General features: G+C 48.0%; 2 protein-coding genes across 5 annotated transcripts in view; one reads left to right on the top strand and one right to left on the bottom strand.

The window, feature by feature from the left end:
* The window catches only part of LOC126995592 (uncharacterized), an 86,927-nt gene that overhangs the window by 6,923 nt on the left and 57,958 nt on the right, over positions 1-22,046 (bottom strand). For 3 of the 4 annotated variants that reach the window (XM_050855276.1, XM_050855277.1, XM_050855279.1), the window contains 7 exons: positions 21,647-21,823; positions 20,974-21,072; positions 19,727-20,466; positions 18,629-18,765; positions 1,522-1,699; positions 813-928; positions 281-423 (listed from right to left, as the gene is read on the bottom strand). In XM_050855276.1, coding sequence (XP_050711233.1) covers positions 281-423; positions 813-928; positions 1,522-1,699; positions 18,629-18,765; positions 19,727-20,466; positions 20,974-21,072; positions 21,647-21,823 — 1,590 coding nt within the window. The remainder of the gene's footprint in view (positions 1-280; positions 424-812; positions 929-1,521; positions 1,700-18,628; positions 18,766-19,726; positions 20,467-20,973; positions 21,073-21,646; positions 21,824-22,046) is intronic. The other variant, XM_050855278.1, reaches the window with a different exon arrangement.
* On the top strand, positions 13,540-18,195 carry LOC126995593 (mucin-5AC-like). Its single transcript, XM_050855280.1, has 5 exons — positions 13,540-14,745; positions 15,072-15,363; positions 15,938-16,242; positions 16,509-16,829; positions 17,242-18,195. The coding sequence occupies exons 1-5, from the start codon at positions 14,416-14,418 to the stop codon at positions 17,860-17,862; spliced, it is 1,869 nt and encodes a 622-aa protein (XP_050711237.1). The 5' UTR covers positions 13,540-14,415; the 3' UTR covers positions 17,863-18,195.

The raw sequence follows: 22,046 nt of genomic DNA, 5'->3' as shown, positions 1-22,046 counted from the left end.
CACCAAACCACACCACACCACATCATTAAAACTCAGATAAGAGAAAGGACAATACAATTTGTAAGTTTGTTTCTCTAATATTGAAGATACTCAGTAGAGGCAAGGAGTCAGAAAATACTCATGATAATATTGCTCATATCCACTCTCAATTATGGCAGCTATACTTGCACTAACAACGTACCACACAACAGAGTATATTAACAACATCAAAGCTAATACTAGTAAGGGAAAAAAAAGATAACTAAGCAATTTCCAAACTCCAGTAACTGAAATGACTCACCTCCCTGAGGGCGCAGCGTAGGGCATCCATGTCCTCCTCTGACCAGCGTGAGGGGTCCACAGGCTCCTCCACCTCGGGACCCAGCTTGCGACTGATGCGGTTGTGGCACGCCGAGCAGCACTTGGTGACATCACTCGGAATCTCTGGTGGGGGAGATGGATGTTGTGAGATGCCTTGAATCTTCCAAAGGGGATGTGTGATAAGGAAGTCTGAATGAGTGGAGTGACGGAACAGAAATGAGTGAATCAACCAGTGTGAATGAATGAGTTCAGTAACAGCAAAATGTAAGATGAAGTGTGTCTGGTGTACCTACTGAAAATTAAATGTACATGCACTCTCTGTTGGAGGGAATGAAGATGCTGTGACATATCTCGAGTTCAGAAGGGAGAATGAACGAGTATATGAGCTTGATTGGGAGTGGATGAATCAATGAAGTAAAAATGATGGAAAGAAATAAAAGCTTATAAAAACAACTTTACTTCAACATTAAAACTACAGTTCAGATCACACAAGGAACTGCGGGTCAACTCACGGAACTCTCTAATGATGGGGTCCTTCACGTCTGGGGGCAAGTCGTTCCACTGGGGTGGCAGCTGCCGGAGACGCTTCACCCTCCACTTGGGGGTCGGACACGTGGGTATGGGGCATCTACGAAGAAAGGAAAGCACTGTCAGCCACAACACAACAACAACCATGATGCAATAATGTTTTAGATGATTGATTGAATTTCCAGAGCTTTGTGATGAACTTTAAAAGAAAAGGTAATGAGGGGTTGTTGCCTAACCTTTGTGCTGATATCCACAATGTAAACGATTAGACAAATAGTACTATATATCTGCAGAAGTAATGCATATCTAACCTTTTGTGCTAAAATCTTTCCCACAGGTATGGGGCACCTTCATGAACTGTATCCATGGGTTAAAAACTAAGCCACAAAATATAAATCTTTGCCATACACCTTCTAGCCCACCTGAACAATCCATCTCTCCGCTCACTTAATGCTGTTTTGTTAGAATAATTTATCTTTGGCAGCTTGTGCTTTAAATTCTGTCTTTGATAAGAACAATGTAAGGATGGAAATAATATCCCCCCCACCCCCACCTCACCCCCCAAAATAAATAAATAATAAATAAACTAAATCAATACATATGAAAAGGGAGGGGCATTCTTCTTCTAATATGTGTGCAAATACTTTTCCATACAGAAAACATAGTGCTCCACAAAGCCTTGGTAACACTTACTGAGTAACTCTCCTGCGCACAGCCCGACACCTGCAGCTGTTGCACACCCTGGGGTTGGGTGGAAGGTGTGCCTCGACCAGGCCGTACTGGGCAGCCTGTCCGGGGGCAATGGGGCGGGACAGACCATAGTGCTCCAGCTGAGTGTTGCACATGAGACACTCGTGGGGACCGCCCTTGCCTGGTGAGGAAGAGAGAAAGTGTTAATATTTGTGGGGATAAGAATTTGATCAATGGAACAGGGGAGGTGTTGAGAGGACTAGTGGTCAACTCTGAATCTCTGGCACCAATCAGTATTGGGTGGCATCCGTGATCCTGCCCTTCACTGCCCAAGCCCTTACATGTCAAATCTCCTTAAGAGGGATTCATGAAATAATAGAGTCTTAATAAAAAAGACAAATGATATATGTCGTTTTCTCTTTACTTATGTTATACAACATCAGTGAAAAGTTGGTAATCTTAATTTTTACAAAGCAGTCACCTTAAAAGTGTGTGTGTGTGTGTGTGTGTGTGTTACACTGCTACTTATATATTTTACTTAGTAAAAACAATTCAAGATTTGTGTAAATAAACAAGGAGGCCAACTGTGGGTGTACCTTTATGAGTAAAGAAATTAATCAACTGTGGTGTGAAAAAAAAAATATATAAATAAATAAAAGTGAATGTAGTAGAACAGAGTTAAAGGAGAGAAATGCTGTGTTGTTCCTGCTGCTGCTGCATAAACACAAAAATTCCTCGGCTAATTTTAATTTCCAAGAAAATTACAGCCTGTGTGTGTGTGTGTGTGTGTAATAATAAAGCATTGAGTTCCTTGGAAATTTACAACACTGAACCAGTATTATACCTACTTTTTCCTACCTATTACGAAAAGAATGGAACTATCTACTAAGTGTGTGTGTGTGTGTGTGTGTGTGTGAGAGAGAGAGAGAGAGAGAGAGAGAGAGAGAGAGAGAGAGAGAGAGAGAGAGGAGAGAGAGAGAGAGAGAGAGAGAGAGAGAGAGAGAGAGAGAGAGAGAGAGAGAGAGAGAGAGAGAGAGAGAGAGAGAGAGAGAGAGAGAGAGAGAGAGAGATTAATAAAGCTCCTGGCAATTTCTTTCCCTTTTTTTCAAATTCTCTCTCTCTCTCTCTCTCTCTCTCTCTCTCTCTCTCTCTCTCTCTCTCTCTCTCTCTCTCACAAAAAAGTAAAGCAGAATCCAAGATACACATAAAGAACAAAGAGAGGACAGAAAAAATAAAGAACGGAGGAAAACACACACACACACACACACATTTTTCCCGCCTTCCTCTAAATTAAATCCCTCGTCCCTCCCTCCCTTCCTTTCCCTCCACCCAATCACTCCCTTCTTTTCCCCATTTTCCCAGCTGGTTATTCCATCCCTTTTTGCAATTCAACCCTTTTCTTCCCTGTCCTTCCTTCTCTTCCCTATTTCCAGTTCATTTTTCTACTCTCTTCCCTTTCCTCAACCCATCTCTCATTCTAACCCTTCCCCTTTTCTTTTGCCTTGTCTACTTCATCCTCATCCTTCCCTTCCAAGTCAGTCAGTAAGTCAAGATCAACCTTCCTTCTCCGCCTTTCCAGTCCATCTCTCAGTATTCCCTTCCAGTAAGTCAGTCAGTCAGGTAGGAAGGCAGTCTTTACACCCCTCCCTCCCTATCTCCCTCCGGTCAGTCCCTTTCCTTCCCTCCTACCGTCTCCCTCTCCAGTCCCTCCCTCCCTTATTGACGGAGGATAAGATTAATATGCACACATGTCGGAGGCGGCGCGCGGCTGATCGGTTTGGGGAAGTTGGTGGCGCGGCGACGAACGCGGAGAGGGCAGAGAGAGGGGGGCAGGAAGGGGATAAAAGGGATACGAAAGGAGTGGGATATAAAAAGGGGGTGAGAGGGGGAGGAGGAGGCAGATAGAAGGGAATATGGGGAGAGGGCAGAGGGAGGGGGGCAGGAGGGGGATAAAAGGGATACGAAAGGAGTGGGATGGAAAAAGGGGGTGAGAGGGGGAGGAGGAGGAAGATAGAAGGGAGTATGGGGGAGAGGACAGAGGGAGGGAGACAGGAGGGGGATAAAAGGGAGATACGAAAGGAGTGGGATGGAAGAAGGGGGTGAGAGAGGGGGAGGAAAGGGAGTTAAGGGGAGAGGGTAGAGCGAGGAGGATATTAGAGGGATAAAAGGGAAATACTGAAGGAGGATGGAAAAAGGGGGTGAGAGAGGGAGAAAGGGAGTAAGGGGGTCGGGGCAGAGTAGGAGGATAGGAAGGAGTAACGGGAGAATGGGGACAGAAAGGAAATGGTAAATGGGAAAGGGAAACGGGACTGAGGGGAAGGGAAGAAGATAAAAAGGAAAGGGAGATGAAAATATTGAATGAATGGGAGGCCAGCGAATAAGTAGATGAAAGAAAACGAAACGGGATTGAGGAAAGAGGAACGGATAACAGGAAAGAACGGGAGGAGAGGGAGAGGGGTGACAGAGAGAGATAGGAGAGGTATGAGGGAGGGGGGGGAGGAGGAAGGTTGGAGGGTGAGTTCGAGGTAGTAGTAGGAGGAGGAGGAGGGAGGTGAGGGAGGGTTCTTCTCCCTGAAGGTGTGTTGACAGAGGCATTTGGCGGATGAATACCGTGAGAGACGTGTGTTTGCTCGCCCTCTCCCGCACTCCACATACCCAAGATTAGTCCCTGAAATATGCATGCTTCACCTCTGCTGCTGCTGGTGCTGGTTGTGAGGGGAGGGAGGTTGGTGGTGGTTGTGAGGGGAGGGATGTTGGTGGTGGTTGTGGGGGGCAGGAGGTTGTTGGTGGATGTGGTTGTAAGGGAAGGAGTTTGGTTGGTTGGTTGTGGACGTGGGGCAAGGAGGTGGTTGGTGGTTGTGGTTGTGAGGGAAGGAGTTTGGTTGGTTGGTTGTGGTTGTGGGGAAAAGAGGTGGTTGTGGTTGTGAGGGAAGGAGTTTGGTTGGTGGTAGTTGTGGTTGTAGGGTAAGAAGATGGTTTGTGGTGGTTCTGGCTGTAGGGTAAGGAGGTGGTTGGTGGTGGTTGTGGTTAGTTGTGGTTGTGGGGGAAGAAGGTTGTGGTGGTTGGTGTGGTTGTGTGGGGCAAGAAGGTGGTTGGTGGTGAAACTAATAGGTGATTGTGAAAAGAAACTGGTGGTTGCTTGGTTGTGGTGGTGAAGGGGCAAGGGAAGGATGCTGGTGGTGGTGGTTGCCGTAATGGTTGCTGTGGTGGAGTGGGCAAGGGAAGGATGCTGGTGGTGGTGGTTGTCGGAATGGTTGTCGTGGAGAGTGGGCTAGATTGTGGTGGTGGTTGTGGTGATGATGGAGTAGGTGGTGGAGTGGGGGTGGTAGGAGAGGAAAACTGACTGCAAAATTGTGGTTGTGGGTGGTTGTGGTGGTAGAAATGGATATAAATTGCAATAGAAGTAGCAGCAGCAGTGGTAGTAGTGGTGGTGGTGGTGGTGGTATGTGAAAAACCGAGGCAAGATGGCGGTTGAATGGTGGTGGTGGAGGTGATGGCTATGGTGGTGATGAGATGATGAGAGATAATGGTGATAATGATGACGATGATGATGTGATGGTGATGATGGTGGTGTGTTACTAATAATTTTTGGTTTTCTTTTTTTTCTGCCTGTTTGCTTGTTTGCCTTCTCCGTTGTTTACTTCGCTGTCTTTCCTACTTCCTAACTTCTTACCATTACACACACACACACACACACACACACACACACACACACACACACACACAATCTACCTACTGTGTGCTCCCTTTTCAAATCCCAAAGACGCTAAGTTACCTCCATTTCTCCTTTATCCTCTCTCAAGTTAGCTTTTCCTCCGCCCATTCTTTCTTAATACCCTTTCCTTCTCTCTCTCTTTCTCTCTCCGATCCTTGTTTTATCCTTCCCTATTTCACTCTTCCTTCTTCCCTCTTCTTCCTTCATTTCCTATTCCAATATTTTCCCCTCCTCCCCCTCCTCCTCCTCCTTTCAATTTCTTTATGCCCCTTAATATTATGTTTATAGAATTATGACTGACACTCTCTCTCTCTCTCTCTCTCTCTCTCTCTCTCTCTCTCTCTCTCTCTCTCTCTCTCTTACGGGACTTAACGACGATTAAATGCAGAGAACCAATGACAATAAGGAGGGAGGAGGAGGAGGAGGAGGAGGAGGAGGAGGGAGGAGAGAATGGAGGGTAAAGTTATTATAAAAAGAGTCTGTCCACAAAATACACACACACACACACACACACACACGAGTGGCGTTGTGGGAGGAAAAATTATTATAGCTGAGAGAGAGAGAGAGAGAGAGAGAGAGAGAGAGAGAGAGAGAGAGAGAGAGAGAGAGAAAAAAAAAATAATAATAAGAGCAAGGACTACCATCTCTCCTCACCCTTTCTCCCCCTTTTCTTTTCCCCTCTCTTTCCCTCCTCCCCTATACCCCCTCCCCCTCCCCCCGCGTCCTCTCCGCCTCCCAAAATCTTATCCCGCCGCAATTTCAATTTTGCGATTAATTATGAATTATTAAGTGCAAGGGTGAGAAGGGGAACGATATGAGAGAGAGAGAGAGAGAGAGAGAGAGAGAGAGAGAGAGAGAGAGAGAGAGAGAGAGAGAGAGAGAGAGAGAGAGAGAGAGAGAGAGAGATGGTGTATGGGTACTTTATATAATGTCGTGGCCAGACCAAGACTTGAGGAGGAGGAGGAGGAGGAGGAGGAGGAGGAGGAGGAGGAGGAGGGAAGGGGGGCAAAGGATCATAGCTGTGGGCAATAGAACCGAGGCAATGGAGAGAGAGAGAGAGAGAGAGAGAGAGAGAGAGAGAGAGAGAGAGAGAGAGAGAGAGAGAGAGCGCATGAGGATGGGCAAGATAAAGCAAAACTGGTGGGATAAGCAAGAGGTGGAAGAGACGAGGAGGGCAAGAACGAGAAGAAGGAAGATAGGAAAGGAGGGAGGGAGGAGGCGAGGAAGGGCTGAGCGAGAGTAGGAAGGAAGAGAGAGAGAACGAAGAGGAGGAAGGATAAGGAAGATGTAGACAGAAACGTGAGGTCAAAATCGAGGCGTATGAAGAAGGGAGAGAGAGATAACGAAGGGGAGGGAGGAGGGAAAAGGATGGACGGAAATAAGGAGGAACGAGACGGAAAGAGAGAGGGAGAGAGAGGAGGAGGAGGAGGCGAGGTAGATCTGAGCGAGGCGGAGGAAGAAGAGAGAACGACATGTCAGGGGAGAGGAGGAAGAAAGAGGGAGAAGGATAGACGGAAATGAGGAGGAAGAAGGCAGAAAGAGAGAGAGGGTGAGGAGGAGGAGGAGGAGGAGGCGAGGTAGATCTGAGGGAGGCGAAAGAAGAAGAGAGATAACGAAGACATGTCAGGAGAGAGGAGGAAGAAAGAGGGAGAAGGATAGACGGAAATGAGGAGGAAGAAGGCAGAAAGAGAGAGAGGGAGAGAGAGGAGGAGGAGGAGGAGGCGAGGTAGATCTGAGCGAGGCGGAGGAAGAAGAGAGAACGACATGTCAGGAGAGAGGAGGAAGAAAGAGGGAGAAGGATAAACGGAAATGAGGAGGAAGAAGGCAGAAAGAGAGAGAGGGTGAGGAGGAGGAGGAGGCGAGGTAGATCTGAGCGAGGAGGAGGAAGATGAGAGATAACGAAGACATGTCAGGAGAGAGGAGGAAGAAAGAGGGAGAAGGATAGACGGAAATGAGAGGAGGAACGAGAAAGAGAAAAGGGGAGGAGAAAGAGAATGAGAGAGAGCAGAGCCGCGGGCATAACCATTTTTGCCTCCGGGGTAGTGGTGCTGGAGGAAGAGGAGGAGGAGGAGGAAGAGGAGGAGGAGGAGGAGGAGGCAGCAGCGTGGAGGTTTGTTTGCTTCCCGGCATACGGGATGAGTGCCGCTGCTTCAACTGGCTAATTAACAGATTGCCTGCTTATAAATTAATTACTCTCCTCCTCCTCCTCCTCCTCCTCCTCCACCTGCGCTTCTGACTCCTCCTCCTCCTCCTCCATCGCTGCCGCCGCCGTCTATTCCTACTCGGGGCGTTCCACTTTTACCTTTCCTCCTCCTCCTCCTCCCTGTTCCTCCCGCTTGATCCTCCGTCTAGCTACGAAGAGGAGGAGGAGGAGTGGAAAAAAATGGAGCCCGCGGTATGAGGAGGAGGAGGAGGAGGAGGAAGAAGGAGAAAAGCAAATGTAAAGCAGGAGTGGATGGCTTAGGAGAAATATGCTGCAGGAGGAGGAAGAGGAGAAGGAGGAAGATAGGAATTAATATGAAGAGAAGCACTGGTGAAAACTACTCTCCCATTTTCTACCTCTCTTCCTCTCTTCCTCTTCCTTTCCTCCCCTTGATTGAGTTCCTTTATCTCTCATTCCTTTTCATCACAATAATTAGGCTTTTTGACTTAGCTAGCACTGTACACACACACACACACACACACACACACACACACACACACACACACACACACACACACACACACACACTTTCACCCCCCCCTCCTCTTCATCCTACCATCCAGATCTGTGTATTTTTATTCTAATTATTCGTTCATCTCCTTTTATCTCCTCCTCCTCCTCCTCCTCCTCCTCGTCCTGGTAATTAGATAATACACGGAGCCTCTTTAATGAAGGACAAATATTGGCTAATTTCTGTTTCTTCCTCTCCGGCAACTTGTAGTGTTTAACGGCTTTAATTACGCTATTACCTGCTAATTAATTGATGCTGTGGTCCATCTTAATTATTCAAGGTGGTTTGCACAGCTTGCCGGCTCACCTGCCTTGGTCTACCTGCCCGGCCTTGCCCTGCCTAGACTTGCCTTGCTTGCCTTTCCTTTCCTTTCTCTGTTCTTCTGTCCATCTATCTGTCTGTCTGTCTTTCACCTGTTTGTTTGTCCGTTTGTTCCTGTGTGTGTGTGTGTGTGTGTGTGTGTGTGTGTGTGTGTGTGTGTGTGTGTGTGTGTGTGTGTGTGTGTTGGGGGGGTACTGACTGATCGATGGACTGACTGGCTGGCTTGCTTTCCCTATCCTTTCCTTTCCTTTCTCTGTTCTTCTGTCTATCTATCTGTCTGTCTGTCTGTCACCTGTTTGTTTGTCGGTTTGTTCGTGTGTGTGTGTGTGTGTGTGTGTGTGTGTGTGTGTGTGTGTGTGTGTGTGTGTGTGTGTGTGTGTGTGAGGGGGGTACTGACTGATTGATTGACTGACAGGCTTGCTTTCCCTATTCTTTCCTTTCCTTTCTCTGTTCTTCTGTCTATCTGTCTGTGTCTGTGTCTGTCTTATCTGTTCGTCTGTTTGTTCAAGTTTGTGTGTGTTTAGGGGGGTGGCTAAGCGACTGAGTGACTAGCTTACCTATCCTCTCCTTACCTAACCTTTACCTCACCTTACCTTGTTTTTCCTCTCTCCATTCTTGCCTGTCTGTCTGTCTGTTTGTTCGTGTGTGTGTGTGTGGGGGGGTACTGTCTAACTAACTGACTGACTGACTGGCTGGTTCACCTTTCCTCACCTTACCTTACATTTGCCTTACCTTACCTTAGTTTTCAATATTATCCCTCTCTCCATTTGTCTCTTTCTCTACTAATGTCCTTTCTTTCTCCTGTATATTGAGGGGGAGGGGAGGAGATAAAAAAAAAGGGGGGGGGGAGATGGAAGGAAGGATGTGACTATTATACGTATAAGGAAAGACTTTCGTGTGGTTGGAGGGTTGAGGATGGGGAGGGAGGGGAGGGGGTATCTGGGGAGGGGGAGAGAAGAGGGGGTCGGGGTCTGAAACCTTTGTGCGTGGTGTGCGAGGGGAGAAAAAGGGGAGAATGGGTGTCTTTGTGAGGGGAGGGATGTGGTAAGGGAGGGGAGAATCTGGACTGTATGTGGGGGGTTGTGGAAGGGGGGGGGGTGAATAGAGGGAGGGAGGGGGGTGTTTGCGTAATGGGAGGACAAAAGGGAAGAAAGGAAGAGTAAAGTCAATGAAGGGTAATGAAGGGGTTGGGGGGGGGAGTGTATGGGAGATAGAAGGGGAGTGTGAAGGGGGTAGAGAGGTAGTGTTGGGAAGGGAGGGGAGGGTAAGGGAAAGGGGAGAGAAGTGGAGGGACAGGGGAAGGGAAAGGGTTGGGAGGGGAAGGGAAGGGAAGGGAGGGGCGTATGTGTGAGTTTGTTTATGTCTGTCTGCCTGTCTGTATCTTTTCCGTAATAAAAATGTAGTAATGTTATGCAATCAATTTGTTTATCCACCCACCTGTCTATCTATCTATCCATCTATCTATTTATCTATATATCTATCTATATCATATCAACCTATCAATCGGTATATATTTCTTACCTACCTACCTAACCTACCTGCCTTACCTGTCTGCCTAACCTACCTACCTTACCTGTCTGCCTAACCTACCTACCTTACCTGTCTGCCTAACCTACCTACCAGCCTACGAACAAAGTATTTTTTTTTCTTTGAATCTGGTAACTTCTCAAAAACTTGCTATAAAAGAAACTACATGATTCCGTGTGTGTGTGTGTGTGTGTGTGTGTGTGTGTGTGTGTGTGTGTACAGTCAGTGCTTTTTTGGTACCTAAGTTCGGAAGTACAAAACAAAATGTACGTAACGTGTTTTTCTGCGTACCAAAAACATTGCATGATAAAGATTAGCAATGAATATTCACGCCGCAAGGGGGGAGGGGAGAAGAGAGAGAGAGAGAGAGAGAGAGAGAGAGAGAGAGAGAGAGAGAGAGAGAGAGAGAGAGAGAGAGAGAGAGAGAGAGAGAGAGAGAGAGAGAAATAAACCGCAAAAGGAGAGTAATAATAGGAAGATAAATAAGAAAGGAAAAGGGAAAAGAAATGGGATGGGATGGAAAATATAAAAGGAAGGGAAAAGAAAACAAAGGGGGAGGAACGGAAAGGTAGGGAGGGAGGGGATTTAACAGAGAAGGGTGAAGGGAGGAGGAGGGAAAGGAAAGAGGGGAAATTTAAGGGAGGGGGGAAGGTAAAAAGGAGGGAGGGTGGAAGGAAAAGGGGTAAGAAGTGAGGAATGGGTGAAGGAAAAAGGAATAGGGGTGGAGAGAGAGAGAGAGAGAGAGAGAGAGAGAGAGAGAGAGAGAGAGAGAGAGAGAGAGAGAGAGAGAGAGAGAGAGGGAGAGACGGGGAGGAGTGGAGGAGGAGAGAGAGGAAGGGGGAGGGCGTGGAGAGGAAGAGGGCGAGTGGAAAGGGAGAGGAGGAGGAGGTGATGGGGGGGGATAGAGTCCGGAGAAAAAGTAAACACCATTAGCAATATTGTGTTTATTCATTCAAACTGGCAGGTGGGCCGTTTGTGAGTAGTGTTCACATGTGTATAAACTCTCTCTCTCTCTCTCTCTCTCTCTCTCTCTCTCCTTCTCTCTCTCTCTCTCTCTCTCTCTCTCTCTCTCTCTCTCTCTCTCTCTCTCTCTCTCTCTCTCTCTTTCCACCCCTATTCCTCTTTCCTTCACCCATTCCTCACTTACCCCTTTTCCTTCTCTCTCTCTCTCTCTCTCGTCAGCTCTTCTTATTCCTTTTCATGTTGACTTATGTATGTTTGTAGTGCGTATAAGTTAGTTTCTCTCTCTCTCTCTCTCTCTCTCTCTCTCTCTCTCTCTCTCTCTCTCTCTCTCTCTCTCTCTCTCTCATCGGTTCTTCTATTTCCTTTTCATCTTCATGCTTGTTTATTTTTCTTCCTGTTTATCTTTCTAAGTCTTCATCGCCTATTTTTTCTAACACCTTTTCTTTATTATTTATTTTCTTTTGTGTGTGCGATTATCTTCTGCTTATATAACCCCCTTTCTCCCTCCCTCCTTTTTATCTCTATCTGTATCTATGTTCTTTCTTCTGTATTATGTCATTTCTTTACCTCCTTCGATCATAATTATTTTCCTTTCCCCTTTATTTTCTTCTTTGTTATTATTACTAGTTTATTTTTTACTGTATTTCTCGCTGCCTATCCGTTCGTTTCTCTAATTATTTCTATACTTCCTATCTTCGCTATTTTTTCTCCCTTCCTCTTCCTTCCCTTTTCTTCTTATTTGCTTATTCCTTCTTTCCTTCCTTCTCTCCCGCCTTCACTCTACACAGCTAATTCTGTAATGGATCTCTCTCTCTCTCTCTCTCTCTCTCTCTCTCTCTCTCTCTCTCTGGCGTCCCTTAGCCTTAGTTGTCTAAAGAAAATACAATTGAAGTGTGTCAACATGTTTTTAGAGGGAGGGAGAAAGGGGAGAGAAGGGAGGGACGGTGGGGAGGGGGGAGGAAGGGAGGGGGGTGGGGAGGGGAGCGGAGAAGGGAGAGGAAAGTTTAAGTAATAATACGCGTAATAAATTAATCCACTTTTCCACTTCTTTCTTGTTTATTGAAGATTTTGTAGAAAGAAAAAAAATAGCACTCCCTCACATCTGACCTCCTTTCTTCCTTTTTTCCTTCCTTAGTCTTCCTTTTCTTCTCTTCCCTCTCTTTCTTCTTAGTTTTCCTTTCCTTCTCTTCCTCTTATTACTTACAAAACATTAGAACTCCCTCTCGATTTGTCTGCTTTTCCTCCTTCCTTCCTTCCTTCCATACTTCCTCCTCCTTCGCCTCCTTCTAAGTCTTCCTTTCCTTCTCTTCCTCTGATCACTTACAAAACATTACAATTCCCACTCGACTTTCCCTGCTTTCCCTCCTTCCTTCCTTCCTTCCTTCCATACCTCTCCTCCTCCTCCTCCTCATGGGACTCTGCAACCCTCAGCGCCGTGTTTGCTCGCCCCTGATTCGCTAGTGGCAGGGGCGGCGGACCAATCCCATCACTCCTTGGCTGCCGACTTGCCTATACCCCGTGCAAGAGACCCGCGTGGCTGACAGTCAGACTCCAGAAGCCGCGGGAGGAGGTTTTGATCGTCTCTGCCCCGCCCCGCTCCGACCCCGACCCGCCTCGTCTTCTCTCTCCTCCCTCGTGTTGGTTTTATGTAACGTTTGATGAAGACGTGAAGTGGCGTAGTTTTTTTTTATTTTATGTGTGGTGAAGGAACAGGTGAAGATGATGGAAGTTTGTTAGTAAGGATAAGTGAATGTAAAGTATCGGAATAGCTTTTTTTTTTTTTTTTTTTTTTTCGATGCTGCAAACCGACTAAAAAAATAACTATACCGTTCGTCGCTTCTATACGGTTATAGAACACATTTGTTAACACTACTAAATATTCGCGTATAAACAGTGACGTGAGGTGTAAATGATCTGAGGAAAAAAAAGTGAACAGTTAAAGCAATAAAGATGGAATAAACAAGTTGATCTAATACTGCTGGTGGCGAAGCAATGAGAAACCTCCTGAACAACAACAATATTACATGAAAATCTAAGGCAAGATCAACGTGAGGAAAGACATGACTCGTTTTTTTTGACGCGCACTGAACATACGAACGAGCTTGAACGTGAACTTGAGCTTGAACTGACGACACCTTGACTTAGGCACCGAGTTTGTGGTCTTGTGGAGGACATGTAAAGAGAGACAGACAGACGCAATGACCACAACACACAACAGAGGGCGATGTGAACACTGCCCCTCGTCCCCTTTCCTTACCTTCCCACTCCCTTAACCACTCCTTTACCTTCGCCCTCTGACCCTGCCTACTACTGACCCCTCCCTCAACCTAACAATTCTTGCCTCCCTTTCATTACCTTCCCCTCCCTTACCTTCGCCTTCTGACCCTGCCTACTACAGACCCCTCCCTAAACCCAACCAATCTTGCCCCCCTTTCCTTACCTTCCCCCTCCCTTAACCCCTACCTTACCTACGCCCTCTGACCCTGCCTATTACAGACCCCTCCCTCAAACTAACTAATCTTGCCTCACCCCCTGACACTGCCTACTCGCCCCACCCTTACTCCTACCTAATCTCACCCCTACCTAAGCTTGCCCTGCCCTTAAAGTCTACCTAACCTTGCCCCCTCCCTCATCTCCTGCCTATTCCTGGCCCACCCTCACTCCTATCCATTCTTCCCTCTCCCTCACCCCTACCTAACCTTGACCCCTCCCTCACCTCTACCTAACCTTACCCCTCCCTCACCCCTATTAAGCTTCCCCCCCCCTACTCTTACCTAACCTTGATCCCCCTCCCTCAACCCTACCAAACACTGCCCCCTCGCTTGCGCCCTCCGCTGACAGGCTCCCTATTCTTCCTCAGTGCGAGTGAGTGACCTGCGTGACGAACTAGATCATTTTAACACCAGACAACCCGACCCGACACTACAAACATATCTACAAATTCATTCGTGTCGTGTTCCCGAGTTCATGGACGAAGATTTTTTTTACAGTTGAAGAAAAAGAAGTTAAGAAAGTCGTATCATATCCAAAAGGGCTGAGCAAGAGTGAAACAGAACCAAGACAAAGGATAAACGAAGCCAAATATGTCAAAAATGATGACAATTCCACTCTAGAGAAGCGCATTATATAACCTTGAAATATATCTAGTGAGGCGAGTGAAGAACTAATTATAAAAGAACCAAAACACAAACAAATACCATGATACACCACAAAAAGGATCAACGCACCAATACAAGACGAAGAAGAGAGCAGTAATTCACAAGAGCATACACCATAAAAAAGGATTAACACACCAATACAAGACGAAGAAGAGAGCAGTAATTCACAAGAGCATACACCATAAAAAGGATCAACGCACCAATACAAGACGAAGAAGAGAGCAGTAATTCACTAGAACATACACCACAGCAACAAACCATACATAACATACACCACAAAAAGGATCAATACAAGACGAAGAGGAGAGCAGTAATTCACTAGAACATACACCACAGCAACAAACCATACATAACATACACCACAAAAAGGATCAATACAAGACGAAGAGGAGAGCAGTAATTCGCTAGATCATACACCACAGCAACAAATCATACATACATACACTCACACGCCCGTCACGTGACCCGGCAAACAAAACATAACCTCAGAGACACAACAATGAACGACGCCGCAGCAGCACCCCCAGCCCGCCCTGTGCCTGCCCCGCCCCCTCCGCCCCTCGCTCCCCTCCTCACCCCCGCCACCACCACGGAGGACGATGACTACGACGCCTGGGTGCTCGCCGGGGGACGCCTCTTCCGCGCCCACGCCTCCGTCCTGGCCTCCCACAGCGCCTACCTCAGGGGCGCCGCCGTGGGAGGGGGCGTGACGGGGGCGCGGGGGGACGTGCGCCTGCTCCTGCCCCACGTCCCCCCTGCTGGGTTCGCTGCCATCCTCACCTACATGTACACCGGACGCCTCCCTGTCACCCCCGCCACGCTGTACGAGGTGTGTGTGTGTGTGTGTGTGTGTGTGTGTTTCTCGCATCACCTTATTCTCATTCCTTCGTTTCTTTCTCGCTCATTCATTTCCTTTACTAGTATTTTTTTGTTCGTTTTCTTTATAATTTAAGTTTATGCATCGAAGTCCCATGAAGTCTGTATGGAAGTATGTATGTGGTATGTTGGCATGTATGAATGTATGTATATATATGTGCAACTTTCACCCAATGCAAACTAAACCACCTGTTGTCCCTCTCTCTCTCTCTCTCTCTCTCTCTCTCTCTCTCTCTCTCTCTCTCTCTCTCTCTCTCTCTCTCTCTCTCTCTCTCACAGGTGTTGCTGGCGGGTCATCTCCTCCAAATGGCCGGTGTTGTGTCCCTCTGCCAGGCCCTCCTCACCACCACCACCACCACCACAGACGGGGCGGCGCTTGGCATGACCCCTGACCTCCCCACGCTGCCCCCCGCCCTCAGCGTGTGGCGGGGGCTCGCTAGACTGGTGCCCCCTCCCCCTCCTGCCCCCCACCACCAAGCCACAGTCTCCCCCTCCTCCTCAGCGCTCTCCCTCCCTGGTACGATTATCCGCCCCACCCCGACACGCGCCCGCCCACTCCACCCACCTCTTGGTAAGTTGTTGTAGTAGTAGTAGTAGTAGTAGTAGTAGTAGTAGTAGTAGTAGTAGTAGTAGTAGTAGTAGTAGTAGTAGTAGTCGTTCCCTCCACCCTCATATGCTTCCGTCTCATTCCTTCCTTCCTTGTTACACTTTTCCCAATATTCCATCCTCATAATTTCTCATTCCTTCTTTCCCTCCCTCTTTCTTCTACCTTTCTTTTATCTTATTACGCCTCTTATTCAATCTCTTCACCTCTTCTTCCTACCCTTTCTCCCTCCCTTCAATCCACACCACCTCTCTTACACTCCCTCCCTCTTTCTCTTTCCTCTTTTCCTTTTCATAATCTTGCTGCGCCTCCCTTATTCAATCTCTTTACCTCTTCTTACTACCCTTTCTCCCTCCCTTCAATCCACACCACCTCTCTTACACTCCCTCCCTCTTTCCTCTTCTCCTTTTCATTATCTTCCTATGCCTCCCTTATTCAATCTCTTTACCTCTTCTTACTACACTTTCTCCCTCCCTTCAATCCACACCACCTCTCTTCCACTCCCTCCCTCACACACTAACAGCCTTTCCTTCATCCACAGACCTCACACGGGAACCAGAAGCAATGGAGACAGAGATAAGCGGAGGCGAGGACAGAAGCAACACAACCCTCCACCACCATCATCCCCCTACTACCACCACCGCCACGAGCTCCCCCACCACCCAGCCGCCACTTCTCCCCACCCACCACCACCTCCACCACAGCTTCTTGGATCCAGCCCAGAGAGAGGAGAGCAAGGGTGGGCATAGTGGAGGTGGAGTGGGTGGAGCGGTGGTGTTGGATGTGGCCACCTGCGACGGTCCTGTGTTCTTCGAGAGGGTCATCAACAGGGCTTACAAGGCTAACGTAGGTGGTGTGGTAGGGTAGGGTAGGGTAGGGTTGGGTAGGGTAGGGTAGGGTAGGGTTGGCATAAGATGGGTAGGGATGGGGTGGGGTAGGATTGTGTGTGTTGCAATACCTAGACCCAAAATTCAGTATCACCAAACATTTTCTTTACATCCAATGTCCAGAAAAAAGTGTATAAAATAAATTCCTTCTAAGAAACAGCCTTTTCTACAACACATTTCTCCATTCCCATTTCTTCCTTCCTCTCACTTGCTTCCTCCCCACAGCCTCTTCTGGGTGCAGACGACTCCGAGACAGAGACCGAAATCAACGTTGAGGAAATAGACTCCAGCGAGGACACGACAGGCCGGCCTCCCCCCACCTCTCACAGTGCAGGGGAAGGGGAGCGAGGCAGGGAGGGGCTGGCTACCCTGCTGCGGATACCTCATGCGGGCGCGAAGGGAGAAACTAAAGGAGAGAACAAGGGGGAGAACAAGCTAACTTCCCTCCCACGTTGCTCCTCCCCACCCATCCCCAACAACACCCTCAGTAGGACGTATCATTGTGTGTATTGCAACCACACCTTCAAGAGTCACTACTGCTATCAGGTGAGTGGCAGTCAGGTGGGCAGGTATGGGGTGGGTGGTTTAAGCATACCTGGATGCCTACACTTTATTTTCTTTCTCTTTCTCCTTTTCCACTGCCAATTCTTCCTTTCTGCTTCTCATTTTCCATCCTCTGAGTCTATAAAATTATAAGCCTTTGATGCCTTAGTTAGTGGAAGAAGTCAATGCAGCACCAAAGAAATGTTCGAACGCATCACTAACACTGCTTCAAGGATCACTAAGTCACCACCACCAACACAACAGCACCACTGAACACCACCCTATCACAGCACTTTCAAACTACACCTCCTCTTAACAAACCCACACACCAAACACACACACACACACACCAAAGTTAACACCATACCTCACCCTAACCACCACCTCCCTTTTTTTTCCCCCCTCGCTCCACCAGAAACACATGCGACGCCACATCAACCCCATCACAGTGGAGGTGGACAAGGCAAGACCAGCGAACACACTCCCCTCCACAACAACCACCACCCTCACCAACACCACCACCACCACCACCACCACCACCTCCAGCTCCACCTCCCCAAACAGTGATGGAGAGGGGAACAGTGGGGCGGTCACAGGTGGTGGAGGTGGAGCTGGTGGAGGCTCAACAAAGAGTGGCAGCAATTCCCCCTACAGCAGCCATACAGTGTCCCCGGCGCCATCCTCAGAGGGGCACAAGATTCTGGACCTCAACGTGCAGTATTTCCCCTGTAAGACGTGTGGCTCTAAGTTCCCCAGCTACTACTTCGTCCACAAGCACCGACGTCTCTGCCACCAGGACGAGGAGAACGCTGCTGCTGCTCCCACTGCTTCTGCTTCCTATGTGAAGAAGTCTGCTCCCCCGTCCTCCTCCGCCTCCACGCCTACCTCCAACGCTGCCATTACACCCCCACCACCCACCACACCCGCACCGCCTCCTACCACACCCACTGCTGCTCCTCCTCCTGCTACTGTTGTTGGCCCTCCTCCCCCTCCTCCACCTCCTGTTGTCGCCCCAGCCACCACTACCGTTGCCTAGATCCCATGTGTATCCCAGAATCCATATGTCAAGTTGTGGAATGTATTCACTGGCAATAAGAAGGGTTTGTTGTGGTGGCCGATGATGCTCTGTCTCCATCAGGTCTCTGCCACCCCCTCCCACCTGAGTGACGGTGTGCACTCACTGATTTGCACACTCACACACTCACCCATCCTTCCCCCTCACACACACACACACAGATATTGTTGTTTTTTGCACCAATACCTTTTGGAGTTCTTAATATATATGTCGGTTAAACTCCCAAAACACCCAGTCAACCACACACACCCAGTTTATGAGCACTCTGTTAATCAAATACAGAATTTCCGGTCATTTTGCTTTTTCTCTTCACATATCCTTACATCCCCCAACATTGACAGTAGTTAGGCACCTCCACACGAGCCATTAAAACAATAATCAGAAGAAACAGACCTGATCTCTGAAGTCCAAGTCTAAGCATAAAACCCGTCATTTACAGAATCTGAAGTACTGGAAGGGGAAGCAAGGAAATTTTGAAGGTAGAAAATGAAGGAGGCAAAGAAATTTTGAAGGAAGAAGAGGGACAGCATTAACAACAACAAAAGGAGAGTGAAGACACACAATTGTAGGAAGGAGAACAACACATAACCAAACATATAAGAGAGGGTGAAAACAGAGATATAATAGTGGGACATCAAGAACAAGACATAACCAAGAGTTGAAAATACGAGGAGCAGGAGGAGGAAGGAGAGGCAGCGTACGAGGATAACGGCACATCTGTACTCACCATGCTCAGCTGTGTTGTCATCATCGCTGGAGTCCTGGGCATCTTTGGACTTCTCGTCATCCTTCCGAGCGCGTTCCCTCCTCACTGGCTTGTCCCCTCCACCACCGCCGCCGCCACCACCACTACTATTCTTGTCGCTGTGGGAAGAGGTGGGGGTCAGGAGGCGGGTGGGTGGGGGGGTGAGGGTGTATGAGGAGTGTGGGATACTTCGGTCTGTGCATTTGTGGGGAAATGAATGCCTGTGGCTGTGTGTGTGTTTAGGTACAGGGTGTAAAAAGGGTGTTTATGGAATGGGAGAGTGAGGGTGTTGTATGGTGGGTGTATGCATATTGTGTGTGCAGGGGAGGGAGTGTGAGTGTAATCGGTTTAGCTTATATGGGGATAGGAGATAATTGTGATTTTAGCGAGTGTGTGTGATGGATGTGCATGTTTCTGTTTGTATACATTGTGTGTGAGAAGAGGATGTTTGTTGAGGCTTGTGTGATGTGTAAGATGCTTAGTGCTGTATGTTTGCTGCTTGTACTGTTTGGTTTGCCTGTTGAATATGGTGTTTACAGCTCTTCTGGTACCTGTCCATTTGTGGTGTGGTGGTAGCTGAGGAAATGCCAGAGTCCATGTACTGCTCTGTGAGGGTGTGGGTGTGGGAGACAGGAGGTTACGATATCTGTGTTATAGTTTGGGTGTGAGTGTGTGGGTGACTGCGAACAAGATGCCTCCAGTTCATTATCAACTCCCTATCACTTAGCACAAACATGCCTTGGTAGATATGGGTACCTTAGGCACAGGTTGGAATGGCTTTTGTAAGGTCAATGAAAGTGCGGCCAATGACAGCTATAGTATGATAGGGCTTTTATGACCCCAAGACGACGTGCTCAGTGTAATCATAATGGGCAGTTGTGGTGATATCTAGCGCCATTAAGATTAGCTCAAGTGGTTCTGAGTGTCATTCATAATAAACATACTGATATACTGTGAGTTGTGAATGAACTGTCTGAGGACAACAAATCACTGTAAAACGGCTTGCCACTTTACAACATCGAAATAAAACTATGAATGATTTTAGACAGAAACAAATCAAGTCTGAATAACTTGGCTTACCTGTGGGAGAGGTTTTCCTTGTCCTTCTCCTGCACCTCTTTACTGGATATACTGGATATGGTAGTGGTGGAGGTGGAAGTGGAGGTGGAGGTGGAGGTGGGCGTCTCACTGATGGTAGTGGCGGCCGTGAGGTCGTTGGGGGCCGGCGTGCTGCCAGGGGAGGTCGCCGGGGTGCTGTTGGCAGTGGCATTGTGGGTGGAGTTTGAGGCGGAGGAGTGTGGTGGGTTCTGGCTGTTCTGGTTGTTCTGTCCGCCATGGAGGGACATGCCGTCATCCTGCGTCGTGCTGGCTCCAGTGATGGGGTGGGAGCGGGTGTTGGTGGGGTTTTGGGTGCGGAGTGCAGCGGCGGACCCTCTCGTGGTGACCCCCGTGGAGTTGAGCCCCACCATTTCCACCACAGGCTGGTTGTTGGGCTTGCGGGGCCGTCTTATCCTCCGCTTGACCAGCATCTTGTAGTTCTCCTTCTTCTTGGTGCTGTAGTAGTACTGGATGCAGTCACTCACTGACTTCCTCTCCAGGTAACTGCCTATGACCACGAAGTTCTTTGGGTGCAGCAGGTACTTCTCCTTGAAGATCTCCCGCTCCTGCTCCGTCCAGATGTTGATGTTCTTATAGTCCTTGTACTCATTTATGGGCTCCTCGATGAGTCCGTTTTTGTTGATGTATCGCTGCTTCCGTTTCCTTTCCTCCAGAAGAATTGGAGGGATCACAGCGTAAGCTCGCATCTTCTTGTCCTCGTTCTGTAAAAGAAGTAAATGGTTAGCGAGATGTTTTGGTGTGTGGTGCTCCATTGTTATCACCACTCTCACCACCCTAATCATTGTACTCTTGTTTGTCACTCACAATCCCACTCCTAGTACCCCCTCATGATCGTCACTCAATATCCCAGTCCCTGCACTCCTTCAAGATTATCACTCATCATCCCGATCCCCAATACTCTTGCATCCTCTTCCATAGCAGCATTACAACACCTGTACAAGCAGTAGCTCACTTCATTTATCTAGCACTGACACCTAACATGACTCCTCCCCATGGCCTATTTTTGGGTGTCCATCACCTTAATCATCTTTTAACACAACTAGCTTGATTCAAGACCTGTCCCATTCCCACACTAACTCTCTTAAAATGGAGAAATACAATGAACTGAAACAGCATCTTCATTATTGACTAATAAAAAGAATATGGAATGCCTATGATGCTTATAAAATGTATGAGAGTGAGGCGATACCAAATGGAAGTGTGGTTACCATGCTGGCCTGAGTTCGAATCCCGGCCAGGGGATGCAGAAGGTGGCATCCTCCATTGTCCTTCCACCTCTTCAAGTCTGCTGGTGAGTGACTGAAAACCTAGAGGGGGAGAGGTACTTGTGGCACTGAGTGGTTGTGGTGGTGTGGTGGTGTGTCATGGCAGGTTGCACAAATATTCAAATCTCTTCATCTCCACAGTCCACAATCAAAGACAACCTCTGCAGCTGTGCACCATGATAAAGTACCTGACTTGTCATCTCACCAGCAGCAGCACACCCCCTCACCTCTGCCTGCTCCTTCCCTGGCACATCCTTTCCTGTCACTTACTAAACCACATTCCCTATCTTTGCTTCAATCCTTCTTCCTAACCTGCATGCATTTCCCTTACAGTCACCCTTCACCTTCACCCTTATCTCCAATCACCCTTCCTTCCTCTCCTCCTGCATATTCATTATTTTTCACCCAGACCCAAGCCCTCCATTATTTATCTTCCCTTCATCACTCTCCACCCTCACCCCTATTTCAAATCATCCTTCCTTCCTCTCCTCCTGCATCCCAACCCTTATCTTCAATCCTCCTTCCTTCCTCCTCTCCTGCATATTCATTACTTTTTCACCTAAACCTCAACCCTCCATCATCCCTCTTTCCTTCCTTCAATCCCTTTCCTCCTCACCTCCTGTTCCTGAAGGCCATCCATGATCTCCTCCATCTCGGCGTCACTCTTCACCCGCGCGCCGACCCGGGAGAACCGTTCCTTCTCTTCCCGCTGCTTCCTCAGCTCCGGGAACACCTTCTCGAACAGCTCACGGTTCTTTGCCACCTTCTCCTTGTGCTTCTTGGAGTTCTCGACCTGAGGAGAGGATGAACGATTAGGATTTGGTACAGTAAGGAGATACTTTAGTGATAGTGATCTACTTTCATAATGGCAAGTGACACTCTGGAAATGGTTTTTGAAACTAAATATTTATGAGAATGTTTAGGCTGAGTCAAAAATTAGAAGATTAGGTTTTGACATTGTAACAAGATATTTTAACAGATTTTTTCAGACTAATTTTATATGAGAATGTTTAACT

The sequence above is a fragment of the Eriocheir sinensis genome, chromosome 8 (assembly GCF_024679095.1).
Source record: "Eriocheir sinensis breed Jianghai 21 chromosome 8, ASM2467909v1, whole genome shotgun sequence".
NCBI lineage: Eukaryota > Metazoa > Arthropoda > Malacostraca > Decapoda > Varunidae > Eriocheir > Eriocheir sinensis.
Note: the sequence above shows the minus strand (reverse complement) of the source record. Positions and strands in the feature narration are given on the sequence as shown.